This window comes from Lathamus discolor, chromosome 9 (assembly GCF_037157495.1).
Source record: "Lathamus discolor isolate bLatDis1 chromosome 9, bLatDis1.hap1, whole genome shotgun sequence".
Lineage (NCBI taxonomy): Eukaryota > Metazoa > Chordata > Aves > Psittaciformes > Psittacidae > Lathamus > Lathamus discolor.
In genome coordinates this window covers 3,274,101-3,287,677 of record NC_088892.1, presented here as the reverse complement: position 1 = coordinate 3,287,677, position 13,577 = coordinate 3,274,101, and the positions used below count along the sequence as shown (strand labels likewise).

Here is a 13,577-nt window from a genome sequence, read left to right as displayed (position 1 = left end):
ATAACCATCTTCAAAGTTGAAAGGCCAAATAACTCTTTTTGTGAGGCTCTTCCAGAACCAACTGTAACATTGTGGTGGGGAAATAATTATTTTTTACAAGATATACAACATGCTTTTAAGTGTACCAGCATCAAGCAGATTTCAAATGACAAAAAGCTATGAGAAGGTGAATCAGACCATAAGCTACAGCAGCCAAAATCCCTTGCTGAGGACATTAACATCCTCTGCTCTCTGCCAGAGGAAATAATGATTAAAAACCCCCATTGCTGATAAGACACAGAAAACTTTATTCAACTGGAGACATGAAAATTCATGAAAATTACCTGCATCCTGCCAGCTAAAACCTTAGGGCAAGCTACACCTTTAGTGATATAGACCCACTTAAAATATTTTACAGCTTCAGATGATGGCTGCCACACTAAAGTATTGCCATGAATTAAAAAAAAACAAAAAAAACCAAACAACCACCCCCCCCCCCAAAAAAAAACAACCACCAAATAAACAAAAAAAAAACCCCAAACAAAATCCCACCTTCACCATCTGACTGGTGTATTTCTGCCTATTCTTTCAGATTAAAAACACCTCTCAACCAAAAATCTTCAAACGCCAGCTGAAATCTAGTCAATATAAAAATAATCTTCTTTTCTCCTGTGCAAGCCAAGAGCAGTGATACAGAACAAACCATCACAAGGCATGTACCCAAGTCATAAACAAGAAAGGAAAAAGCTGGAATTTTAATTTATCTTAAAAATTGTTTCCCTTCTTTCCAAAAAGATACCGAATCAATCAAATATTACTCCGACTGTCTTTCAGACATACTATGCACTTAAGCCACAAGACACAGAGATAGAATTCCAAGGATTTCTCTAAAGCACAGTTGACTTCTTGTAGGAAAGATCTGACTCAAAGAATCCCACTATAGCCATCAACAGCTTTAGATCTACTTCCCTTGAATATTTCTTTTCATCTTCATAAAGCTAAACTATGTTTAAATGTTTAACAGAAATTAAATGGAATTTAAAGGATACCTAAAAGTTTAAATGAATCAAACCCAGCACATTTAAAAGAAAAATCATATTCCATACCAGTAATAATTTAATAGAATTTAAAAAATTCCCCATTTCCATTGTATCGCCAGGTTTGTGAAACTCTGCAGCTCCTTTTGCAGCATCTCAGAACAGCCACAGAGGAAAGTCTAGGGATGATGCTGCCCTCAGGTTCACACACACTTGATGGCAACAGTCAGCAAAGCTGGTTCCCTGCTGAGAGCAGCTGATGTTTCTTTCCCTCTTCATATTCCCAGAAATGCAAAAGTGTACTTTTAATCTGCACATTTAGAAACTTCCATCCCACCTATCCAATACTTACAGTGTTCAGAGCAGAAACTGCACTTTTATATATATAAATATAAATTAGGCATATTTACACCTCAGCAGGACCCACATACATCAATCTTGGGCCTATCTAAATCACTACAGGAAAAAAGAAATGCGATGTTCATTGTTAGGAAAAGTGACATTTTAACAGCAGCTTTTTCACCCCCAGATGTTTCAAAGATCTCCCCTTGGGCTGCTTACTGAAAATAATGGACAATATAAATAATTTCTATACAGTTTTCAAAAAGCCATTCTCCAGGTCTCAATCCCTACACTGAAATACAAATGACACACTTGTACACCAGTGCAATTTGCCAGGTGAGGTACAGAAGTGTGCCTGCAGGGAACTGGAGAAGAAGAAAGCCTCCTTCCCTTTTAGAAAGTGTTAAGCAAAACCAAGCAAACTAACCAACCCCAAATTATAGAAAAGTTTCTCACATCTCATTGTAAGTACAAAGAAACAATATGCAAATTTGTACACATTCATGGTGAACTGCTGTCCATGTAAACAATCCAGTGAAAAGTCACGTACAAGCAGTTGAGACCAGAATTCATATTCTGCTTCACAGGAGCCACCAGCTTCATCATCATTTGTTTTCCTTCCTCCTACCCGTTTTAAAACTTTAGGGCATATAACTCATGGTGCGGTGTGTTAGCACCTAAACATCTTCTGTACCAAAACCTCAACTTACCTCACACAAGCCTTTAACATGTACTCTGTATACATATGCTTTGCTTGGTGCTCTGCAGACAACCTTCCCTGCAGAGTGATAACCACATCCCTGCTGCAAACCAGTTCTGACTGTTCTCCAGGATTTCTAACTCTCTAATCTATGGTCACACAAAAAGATTTGTATCTATCCAGTGTAAACACTCTCTCTCTCACAAGATACATGGATTAGTCAGCACAGCTAAGGTGTTGAAGGCATTTGGCTGAAACACTATTTCTTGGTGTATGAAGGGATAAAACAAATAGACAATGCATGAATATGAGCAAATGCAGTTCCCTTTGCCCAGCTCCAACTGACTGCAAAAAGGATCCAACATTTTTTTGCTGAAATCTGATTTCAAATTGAAAGCTCTGTCCTACGATGCCCTTTATACACATTTCACCACTCTAGAAGTGAATGGAAAAGGTGTCAAACACACTTCTTCCCTAGCCAACATGTAATGGCAATGAAGGTCTATTATTTCATAAGGCATATTCATCTTCAGTGAGAATCCAAGCACAAGCAAGAATTCTGCCAAGTTGCATGATCCTATGACTTCATCTTCAACTATCCAACATCTTGAAATTTCAGGATCTCCCGCTCTGTTCCTCAGGCGGAATAATCCCTGTCACAGTGGGCATTTTTTATTTAACACAACTGAAGAGCAGGGCTAAATAAAAAAAAACCCTTAGCAGCTGGACCTCTGTATCTTTCAAAAGGAGGGACATACAAATGACCAGTTTTTGCAGTTCTCTGGCTTTATCCCATAACCTGCCTTTTTACAATATCTCTCTGTATATATAAATTAGAAAGAGATAAAGCCGATGATTAACTGCAGCGTTCATGAAAAAAACTCCAGTCCGTGTTACACAGTCTTTTCTGACAGGAGATCACTGAGGTGTAAAGGTGAGAATCATCCAGCTGATAACAAAGTAGAAGAGGAAGATGGGATACACAACGAGACCTTTGCGGTTTGGAGGCTGACTGTCTGCCAGGAAAGCTGTAGATGCTGGTGAGAAAGAAAAATACCTGAAATGTAAGCAGCATAAAACTAAAAGCCCAAGATCCCTGCAGATGTTAACAATTTTGAATTAGGACCTGCATTACAATTACGTTGCAAGAGAAAACAGTCATCCATTGCTCAATACCAACGGTCTATAAACCGCAATTAAAACTTTCTTTATCATATAGAAAGACAAATGCAGATTAACATTCTACAAGAATAAGACTAACAGATTAAGAGCAGGAAAAACAATGCAAATGCATCTGCATGAAATAAGTATTTCCCAATAGTATTTATAATATAGATCACAGAATAAAACACCCATGAGTCTCACATGTGGTTTAGTAGTAAGTTATCATCCTTCTGCCAAAGGCAATCTGCATATGATCATGAAAATCAACAGAAGCACAGCCAGAGGCTGAAATCTCTGCCAGCACAAGGACTGGAAGAACTATTTCTGCAATGCTTCAGCAGCCTAAGTAACACTTTGAGCTACAATTTCCATTAGCTTTACCCAAAAGAATGCATGCAGATCTACCCCTTTAAGTGTCACACTACTCAGTATGCATAACAGCACTGTAACACAAAAAAGTACTCACCTAATGTCGACCAACCAAACATAGCCACTACTACAATAAGACGAATAATGAAGCTGATGGTCCCAGACCCTGCCAGCAGCACCAGCCTGCACACCAGCATTGCTACTGTCAGGGGCATGATGCAGTAACCCAGAACACACAGGCTCTGAAAAAAGGATCTGGAAAAGAGTGACGGAAATGGGGAAAAAATGTAGTCAAGCCAAAGCATTGCAAAAAACTCCCTATGTGGGAGCATTTTAACTGCTACTAAATACACCAGTACTCACATAGTTCCTCCAAGCAGCTTTGAGTTTAGTGTGATAACAACTGCACCAAACCAGATGATGACAAAGACCTCAGCAAACTGGGGCCCTCCATCGTCTTTACTATCTGCTGATCCACCCTGAAGCATCCTGTTGTAGGTAATAGATAAAAGGAGTCACCTGTAGTCAGTAACTGAGTCTTCATAGGCCTGGAGTAGATAACATGAGCTCAAAACATTAATCCCCAGTTAGGCTGCAGACCAATCATTTTTTATTTGTTTTCTTATTTTCAGTAATATCCTCAATTTTGTATAGGAAAGAAAGATGATTGTGGCTCAGCTGAGGGCATTTCAGTCCATTTTTTTTATTTGAGGACTGTGTAAGTGTATAGGGAATAAAAATAGAGAACAGGTTAGAAGATGAAAACTGAAGTACCAAAAGTTTGGTAACCTCTCAAACCAGGTATTGTAGCACATGATAAAACACACAAGCCTTACAGAAAGCTTGTAATAACCACTGGATATGAGCCCCACAAAGCCTGGACAAGTGAGAACACACTGATTTGAATATTTAAATTACACCCTTTATGTCTGCTAAAGCTTTACCAACATTTTACTGCATGGCTTCTGTACCTGGGGTACCAAAGTGTGCCGCAGTTAGCTGACAGATCTCACTAGGACTTCCCTCCCACCCCAGGCAGACCTGCACACATATGCTCCAGTGAAGTCACCAACACCCCCCATCTACAAACTACTATGACAGCCTCTCCTCTTAGCACGTACACTGCAGCTCTGAGATGAAGGGTTTGGCCTGCAGGTTAGGGTCAAAGTCAGCCAAATGCATTAGAACCAAGGACAACGTGAACTGGAAGGGATACCTTTCAGTACAGGTATTCTTAAGACAGAGAACTAGGAAGAGTTCACCCTTAAATCCTAATTTTAAAGATGGGAGGTCCCTAACAGGCTTAAAGCATCACAAACATGTTTAATAAGAAAATCTAAACAGCCTGTTTGCAGAAGATCAGAGAAGGATCAGATGAACTTGATTTCACGCATGTAATCAGAATTTTTAATTTCTCATTTCTCAAACATGAAAGACTACAAAAACCCAAATCCACACACAATAAATACTTACAGTGCAAGTGAGACACAAAGCACCAAAGGGCCCCAAAGATCCCCTGTAGGTAAAGGAAACAATAAAGTTATATGTATTATAGCATGACACTCCATTTCATTTTCCTGGGAGCAATGAAATACCTTTTCCAACTCCCAGTCATTTTCCATATCACACATCCTTATAATTTTCAAATTATGCCATATTCTCCAATATAATTTATACAAATACTATATGAATCAACACGCCAGCTGCTGAAGAAAACTGCCCTGCATATTGTGGCACACTTTTAAGAATTTTGGTAACACTCTGAGTTTTCATATTTGCTATTCAATGTTCTACCACAACAGAAAATATGGAACAGACACTTCTGAATCCCTGTTCCACTAAGCTCTTCCCACACAGGCAAAGCCTGCTGGCAAAACATCCTTTGAAGATTCTGAATTTCATCTTATACGTACAGTCTCTGAGGAGTGCACTACTCTTCTTTGGATACATGACATGGACAAATTTCTTCCCAACAGCCTTGAGATCTCTCATCTGAAACAAAGAAGTTCTTTAATTTATCCTTCCATAACAATTACAGTTCAAAACTAAAACCAGAAAGACAGAAGTAAAGGAGTACTGGTGGTAAATCTAAGAGCGTCCAACCCAAAAATCACTTCAGTGTCCTTTGCAACAAGTACTGCCTACTTTCTTCTACATTCCTTAACAACCACAATATTTTATACATTTAATAACACCCAATTAAGAACAATAGTTAGCTTTCTCCTCTAGGAAAAGAAAATTAATGAAAAATCCTATTAGTTAAGAGAGTTTTCTCCCAAGGTCCATCTGTCGCCTTTGCAGATTTTGAGATCACAGAGAAACTTTGGGGCTGTAATTCAGGTATTTTTTGAGCTGCAAGAATTTGTTTTACATGGCTATTTCCAAAAAATAAAATCCCCAAATTTACAATGAAGTCGAGCTATGCAAAAATACAGGTTTTGCATAACAGCTGGCCAAAGATACCAGCAAAAACATGTGTTTCACGTTAGGCAGAGGCACAGACTCACAATTGTATCCTTAACAGGCTCGTCCAATGTGGAGTAGTCTTCATCAGGAGAGCGAGATCCAACAGGCACAGTAATCTCCCCTTCCACTGGGATATCTCCGGATATTGACACATCTGCAAGACCTGCAAACTGAATAGGTTTTAAAACCTTTAGAAAGAAATAAATACAAACCAGTTCGCATTCACTTTGAATGTTTTTCAGCTTTTAGGGTGAAAGCTCAGAATTCACAGATAACAACACTTAATCACGCAGTCACAACAGTAGGGCTCAGCTGTTGTCTGCCTGATTTAAGCATTTTGCAGTAGTATAAGCAAAGCATTTCTTCAGTAACTCTCAGAAACCTGCACTCTTATTTAGGCAGCAGCAACTAACGGAAGTAAAAGGCTTCTGTGTTGTGATACAATGCCCGACAGCCGTACAGCTATACGGATGCACCCGAGTACACTGCCTTTCAAGGGCTCCAAGGGGAAACAACGCATGACAAATGGCACAGACATCGACCGCCGAAGCACGGCGTCAAGGCTGCCAATCGCACTGTCAACGGAACTCATCTCCTCCACCCAAGCTTAAAGCGCTCACCCGGAGATGGATGCAAACAGAACAGCCCGACCGGTTCTACAGCACATGCTGAGACACACCAACCAGGCAAGCGGCACGGAGGAGCCGCACGGCTCCAACGCCCCGTCCCTGCTCTCCAGCGACGCGGCGGCCTCCCAGCGCCCCGCACCTCAGCGGCGGCCTGCCACTGCCTCAGCGCCCCAGGCCCACCCGGAGCTGCCCCGGCGCCACTGAGCCCTCCCCGCCCGGCCCCGCCGCACGCCCGGCCCCGCAGCCAGGCGCCACCGACCCCGCCTGAGGCCCGCCGGGCCGGGCCGTGTGCTCCCGCCCGCTCCCGCGACCCCGCTCACCAACGGCCCCCCGTCACCGCTCCCCTCCGCTGCCGCCATCTTGGCTGCACAGGCGACGTGGAGCCCGCAACGACGTCATGAAGGCGCGCCTCGTCGAGCCGGCGCGTCACGGACGGCCTGCGCGTCCATGGCAACGCGGGCGGGGCCGCGCCCCTCCCGGTGGGGCGGCCGGGGCGGGGCAAGGCGCCGTGACCGCGCCCGCCCGGCCCGCAGCGCCGCGGGGCCGGCGGCGGGAGCAGCGGCGGCCGCGGAGCCATGGGGCACCCGCCGCTGGAGTTCAGCGACTGCTACCTGGATAGCCCCGACTTCCGAGAGCGGCTCAAGTGCTACGAGCAGGAGCTGGAGCGGACCAACAAGTTCATCAAGGAGGTGATCAAGGACGGCAACGCGCTCATCGCCGCCATACGGGGTGAGCGGAGCGGCGGGGGGCGGCGGCAGCCTGCAGCCCAAGGGGAGCGCGAAGGGGCCGAGGGCCTTGTCCTGCCGTTCGCCGCCGGTGCTGGCGATGTGCGATGTGGCACGGCGGTGCCGGAGGTGGTCCGGGCGCGGCGGCCCTCCGGGGCTGCAGCGGGAGCAGGGGAGCAGGCAGCGGCTCTCGCCTTGGCGGAGCGGGCTTTCTCCTTCTCGAGCATCCCGCTGCAGATGTGTTCCTGCAGCCCGCTTTCGGCTTGCTCCCACTCCGCCCGGCCTCATGGCCCCGTGCCGCCGCGCTTGGCAGCTGCAGTCGTCGCTGGCATCGTTTTGGGGTGGGCTGGCAGGCCATGGGCAACGAACTCTGCCTCCTGCCATGCCTGGACATCTGTCCACAGCTGGCCGTGTTCGGCGGCAGGTCGGCCTCCATCCTTCATCCTTTATCATCCGTTGTCCCGGTAAGCTGGGCTGGCACTGCCGACGTTGCACGGCTCCAGCTTTGAGCCGGCTGAGCTCTCCCAAGCATCGCCTTTGTTTCATCTCGTCTTTGAGGAGGGTGCTTGGTTATTTTGCTTCACTAAAGAACGGGTGGAGTTTGGCTGGGCAGAACGGTCACCTCTTCACCTGCTTCCCTAGGGTGGCCTGGAGCGAGAATGAGAGGGCTCCGTCCAGAAACAGTCTTTAGTCCTGCATTTGTTGTGTGTGTTTTATTCTTTCTCTTAATAATGTTGCGATTTTTTTTCCACTTAAATGTCAATTTCAGTGTTGGCTTTGAGGGAGTTACTTGTTCAAAGGTACTGACTGAGACCTTCGAGTCCCTGGACCAGGTTGTGTCACCTGAAACCAGGAAGTCCAACGTGTGTAACGCTTTACTGACCTGCTTGTCTGCTTAGAATTTGATTTACCTCCAAGAGCTTCAGATACGATTTCCCTGTGTTGTCTCTCACATCTTCTCTGGTTTTATAAATGTACATTAAAATATGGCCAAAAGTGTAGGAAAGTGCAGCAGCTACAAGCACTGTGCTTGCATCAGGCCAAGTGAAGACAAATACAGAGCCAGTGGGGCAGACTCTGATCATATACTGTTTTTCTTGCCAGCTGGTGGGTTTTCAGTTGGCATTAATAGGTTTAGCTGCTGCCCTTTTGTTAAGAATAATTCAGAGCTTCCTTGTTATGAAGACCATGGTGGGAATGGCCTGTGTTTGTCTGTCTGGAAAACAGTGAAGACAAAAGCTAATGGGACTGAACCAGCAGATGTCACAGGGCTGCAAGACCCTAAAAAATACCAACCCCAAATCTCTGCTTAGTCCAGGGGAAAAAAAATAAAAATCAAAGGGATTTTAACAAGCCTGCTTGTTCATGTAAATGCTTTGGGTTTTCTTCATCACTTTGGTCTAAGCCATTTCCCTTTTTAGTCTTTGTAAACCCTAATGCTGTGCTTGGAGTAGGGATGTGAGGGGATTTTGCTGGATCAGCAGGCCCATACCAGTGAGACTGGCCAAAGAGGAAGGGAAGAACTAGAAGGAAACTGAGTACACCCAGACAGCAGAGATAACCCCCCAGAGCTGCAGAAACTCCACATTTCTTGCCTGATATGCTGTGGGGTGTTTTGTGCTGTTATCTTTTTTTAGGAGTGCATCTGAACCAGCATGGCTGGGGAGGGTGTTGCAGCTGATGCCCGCCTGGGCTTCCATCAGCTCCTGGCATTCACCCCCTCCCATTTATTTTGCAGATAACTTTAAAGACATTTTAGGCTCTCCTCTCAGAATCCTGTCCGTATGGAACTGTGGACATGAATCCGGGGCTACTCATGGTCCCTTGCCTAAACACCTTGGGCCTGTCCTGGGCTGGTAAATCCTGCTTCCTCACTGGTTTCGTTTCTGCCACTTGACAGCACGGTGGATGTGTCCCTTGGCTGCTGTGACACACAGGTGGTGGTAGTCTCACCAGGAGAGAGATCTCTTTAAGGAGAGAGGGTTAAGTATGGTGATTGCTCTGACCGGACCTGTCTCTTACCTGTCCAGAGGTGCTGTCCTCCACCCTACCCCTTTAGTGGGTGAGGCACCCTCCTAGGTAAACCTTTGGCCAAACTGCCCCAAAGCATTGAATCACTGCATCGAGTCCAGCCCTCTGATGACTTTACAGAAGTATATATTTTCTATGTGTTTGCCTATTAATGAATGAGTACACTCCAATGTAAAATTGAAAGCAAATCAATCCCTGTTTTGCTGAGGCTTGTCTGAACATCAAGCACCTGCTGTCTCCAGCTGGCAGGCTCCTCAGCCTGACAGGGTGATGGAAACAAAAGACTCGTGTGCAGCACGGACTGTCTGGATACAGCACATGCAGCCAAGTGAATTATGCGAGCGCAGCAATTCTCATGCAGGCTACCAGGAAAAGGAGTGCAGTTCCCTGCTGCGGGAAGATAGGTTCTGCTGTGCTGTATGTGATCTGCTGTGAAAACAGGCCACAGAGGCTTGTATGCCTGAGACTGCTCAAAGTTGTCTTTTATTTTCCGTTTGCCCAGTAATAGGGAAAAAAGTGAGTGTGACTTTATGTGGAGTCCACAGGACCTGCAGTTCACATGCTGGGTGATTTTGAGTTGTCTGTGGTATGAGGAGCACATACGTCGTTCTTGTTTTGGTTGCTGGCAGTATTATTGCTGGAAGTGTCTGGCCAGTTAAGGTTGTCTCAACCTACCTGCTGCGTAGTAAAATATTAGGAGTGTTCCAGTGAAGTCTTTAGGGTCTAAAGACAAACACCCCCTTCCTTTCCCCCCCCCCCCAACTTGGTATCACTTTATTGTGTCAGCAGCACAATCTAGTCATCCTCCCTCCAGTAAGTGTTATTTCTGGGACTTCTGTTGGAGATTTTGGGGTATCTTTTGATGTTTTTTGAGCTCTTTTACTGCTAGATTAATTCACCACAATAATATTTTTTTAATACATTTTTAGTACATTTTTTTAAATACATTAATTAATACATGAACTTGAGTGCAGAGTTTTTAAATGAGTCATTCAAATAGCATGGGATTATAAATGCAGAATACTAAATGCTTCCAGTGGTGTGTGCCTGGCTAGTAGGTGTGCTGTTTTAATAGAATGGATTGCTTGTTTTACAAATGCACGTACTCTCTTCCATTTCCCAGTTTCAAACCCACTCACTCCATCCTAGCCGTGGAGATGGTGGGTGGTGAATCACTGCAAGTGTGACTTGACTGTGATGGGCTGTGGGAGCTGTTTTAAGGCAGCCACGTCTTTACTCCAAACTTACTCACAGTGTTTATACCCAGCAGTCTTGTGGTTTGCTGTCACCCAGACCCTTCCTCAGAGAAGAATTCCTGTTGATCTGGATGAAGTGTTGTTCAATCCCTTTCCCTAAGTGATTCCCACGTGTGGCATGTATTTGTGGTGCATGTGCATGGCGCTTTCTCTTGGAGAATAATGAAGGCTTGGGGAGGACCCTGCTCATTGCTGGAGGACAGCCCATTGCTGTCCTGGAGAGGAGGAGGAGAGAGTCCCTGCTTCCCACAGGAGGTGTCATGAGGTGGAAATCTGCCAGGGATTGTCTCTACCCGGGAGTCCGTTTGTCAATGATAACAAACAAGTTACTTTGAGTCAGAATTGTGAGTTATTTTTACTGTAAAGTTGGCTGCATGCCTTCATTTTCATACCAGGAATATGCAGTCTGGCAGGGCCAAGTGATGATGCTGATCCCATACGTTGGTCCCGTAAGGTGCTGAAGCCCACCATGGCCTGGCCTTAGCTGGGAAGGGAGAGGGGCTGGCAGGTTAGTCTTGCTCCCTGGGGCTGGGCTACCTGGCTGGTGTCTTTGCTTGCTCCTCAGTGCTGTACAGGGGCTGCTTCACTTGCCCCTGAGAGCCAAGCTCAGAACTTGTGGCCCCTGTGGCAACTACAAGGTCTGCCTTGCTTGGAGCGTACCAGGCTGGCGCCCATTCCCTCGGGCTGGCCTGGGCCCATCGTGGGGACGGCTTGTTTGTGTCCCAGAGCTCACAAGCCCATTCCATGGTGGTCAGCACCCGCCTTTTTGCAGACAAGACTTGCTCCAGGCTGCTCGAGGCTGCAAGCAGGGATGTCAGAAGTACATGACTGTGTAGCATCACAGTTGTAGGAATGACTTCTTTACAGCACTTTCTTTCTGTGGCTCAATATGTTGGGGTTTTGTTTTTCAGTCTCTCCTGCTCACTGTACTCTGCTGTGTGTGTGGTAATGCAAACCCATCTATTTCCCCCAGTCTTTGATCTTCTCTCAATTGTACGTCAAATGAAGTTTGAGAAATGTCAGGTTGAGGCTCTTTTTATTAATGTATGAGTGCTGCAATGGTGTAGACTCTCCTTTGAAGTTGGAAGAGCTTTGAGTTCTCATGCAGTGTTGCAAATGTGGTTTTGAACTTGATTTCTGTACTGTGTAAAGCTTCACAGGTTGCCTCTGACTTTACATGTCAGTTAACCAACCTCCCCAGGCAGTGCAAGTGTTTTATCCTGGAAAGATAACATTATAAAGGAATGTGTAGAGGTGTGTATGCCTGCAAAGCACACAGCAGTCTTGAGCAAAAGGGGCTGAGTAGGCTTTTCTCCAGGAACATGGTTGAATGGCGGATCCAGGCAAGGTCCTGCTGTTATCTTCTCTTCAGGTCCAGCACTGCAGTCCTCAGCATGGCAGGCCTGCTCTCAACAAGTTTCTGTGCTGTTGGAGGTAGTGCTTGAGGTTTTAATGCTTCAGAGTGTAGAAACCAAGAGCGTCAACAGAATGCAGTAGTTTAATGAGATTAAAGCAGTGCTGCAGTGGCCTGCCTTCCCAGTTCCTACAGAAACCCCATGTGCTGGTCATGTGAAATCTGCAGATACAAAAGCTTGAATCTGCCACTACAGTGTGTTACAGCCAGATAGTGTTTTTTTCCCTATGTCAGAACAAACCTAAAGCTCCTCTGGAAAAGGAGGAAGAAGAAGTCTGTCCCACATGTGCCCTTCTGCTGGCACAGGAAAGGCTATGGCTCTCCAGGCAAACATTAGCTCTACACTTCGGCAGAGCTTGGCATTAAGGCACCTGCATTAAAAATATCCTGTCTCACAAAGACAGCTTAGTTGTGAGCCAGCACATAGCACATTAATGAAGATATGCATAGAACTCGTCTGTGTGGATGCACAGAGGCTTTCTGTCTCATGGAAAGTCACCTATTAAACCACCCAGGATAACCCAGGGGAATCTAGGGTCCAAACAAGACTTGTGTAAGCATTTCCTCTGGTGCCACTGGCCAGGTGAGTGTGAAAAGGCTGCTTGTGTGCCTGAGTCAGCTGCTGCTGAAACACCTGACTTCTTAAAAATTGGTCTGTCCTTTTCCTTCTCCTCTGGTTGTATCCTTGCACTGTCCTAGTGCTGCACCCCAGCAACAGTAAATGCCTGAGCCTTGACTTGAATGGGTGCAGGATCAGACCCTGTATGAGCAGGCACAGCAGTCAGAACAAAGAATCGTCCCTGGCGAGGTGTAACCAGCTGAACAAGGTCTCAGTGGCCTCATTAGCTTGGCCAACCTGCTGTCCCTGCACTTGGAGATGGCATTAATCATTGCACCAGCTTAGGGGGCTCAGAGCGGCAGATGGAGCAAGTGACTGAACACTCCTGCCCAGAGCATGGCCAAGTTCAGCCAGGTGCCAGCCCCACTGCCTTGTCAGCCACCTTCCAAACGAAGGACGCTAGGGAAAGCAACACAGACAGATCTGTGGGCTGTCCCCTGATGCTTTCCCACTGAAGTGTCACTGAAGTCTTTCATTTCACTGAGGACCTGGTTTTCCACCCATGCTGGTGATGCTTGGAGGAGCTGCCTCAGGCTTGCTCTCCAGAAGGTGGTGGCTTACTGCTGCAGGACACGTTCCCCCTCTCTCCTGGAGCACATTATACTATAGCAGCTAGTGTTAAGCTGTTTCTGGACTTCAGCAGGGGAAAAATGACTTGCTGGAAAATACATCATTCCCCTCTAGCAATAATGTATTCTCCTTGTACTTGTCTGCTTCTTGCTGGTCCTTGATGGGGGTTTCATCCAGTAAGGGGTTCAGTTACTGCTGATAACTTTTAAAATTTTCTCCTAAATTCTCAGCTCTCGTTGCCTGAGGAGACATCAGACCTATATCCAGCTTAAAAAC

The 13,577-nt window shown here is 45.8% G+C and overlaps 2 protein-coding genes across 3 annotated transcripts in view; one reads left to right on the top strand and one right to left on the bottom strand.

Moving 5' to 3' along the window:
• Nucleotides 1-267: 267 nt before the first annotated feature.
• On the bottom strand, nt 268-7,089 carry YIPF6 (Yip1 domain family member 6). Its single transcript, XM_065689709.1, has 7 exons — nt 7,007-7,089; nt 6,099-6,227; nt 5,505-5,583; nt 5,065-5,107; nt 3,955-4,080; nt 3,689-3,846; nt 268-3,095 (listed from the first exon to the last, which is right to left on the bottom strand). The coding sequence occupies exons 1-7, from the start codon at nt 7,043-7,045 to the stop codon at nt 2,977-2,979; spliced, it is 693 nt and encodes a 230-aa protein (XP_065545781.1). The 5' UTR covers nt 7,046-7,089; the 3' UTR covers nt 268-2,976.
• Nucleotides 7,090-7,195: 106 nt separating this feature from the next.
• The window catches only part of OPHN1 (oligophrenin 1), a 65,385-nt gene continuing 59,003 nt past the window's right edge, over nt 7,196-13,577 (top strand). For both annotated transcript variants that reach the window (XM_065689291.1, XM_065689290.1), the window contains exon 1: nt 7,196-7,415. In XM_065689291.1, the coding sequence (XP_065545363.1) occupies nt 7,262-7,415 (154 nt within the window). In that variant the 5' untranslated portion in view covers nt 7,196-7,261. The remainder of the gene's footprint in view (nt 7,416-13,577) is intronic.

Bases quoted from the DNA above. Each gene is read 5' to 3' on its own strand.
- YIPF6 (XM_065689709.1), bottom strand. From the start codon at position 7,045: ATGGCGGCAGCGGAGGGGAGCGGTGACGGGGGGCCGTTG. The intron at 5,108-5,504 runs GTACGTATAAGA...CTTTACCTACAG, and splicing joins TAGTGCACTCCTCAGAGACT to GGGATCTTTGGGGCCCTTTG. The intron at 4,081-5,064 runs GTAAGTATTTAT...TACCTACAACAG, and splicing joins CTTTGTGTCTCACTTGCACT to GATGCTTCAGGGTGGATCAG.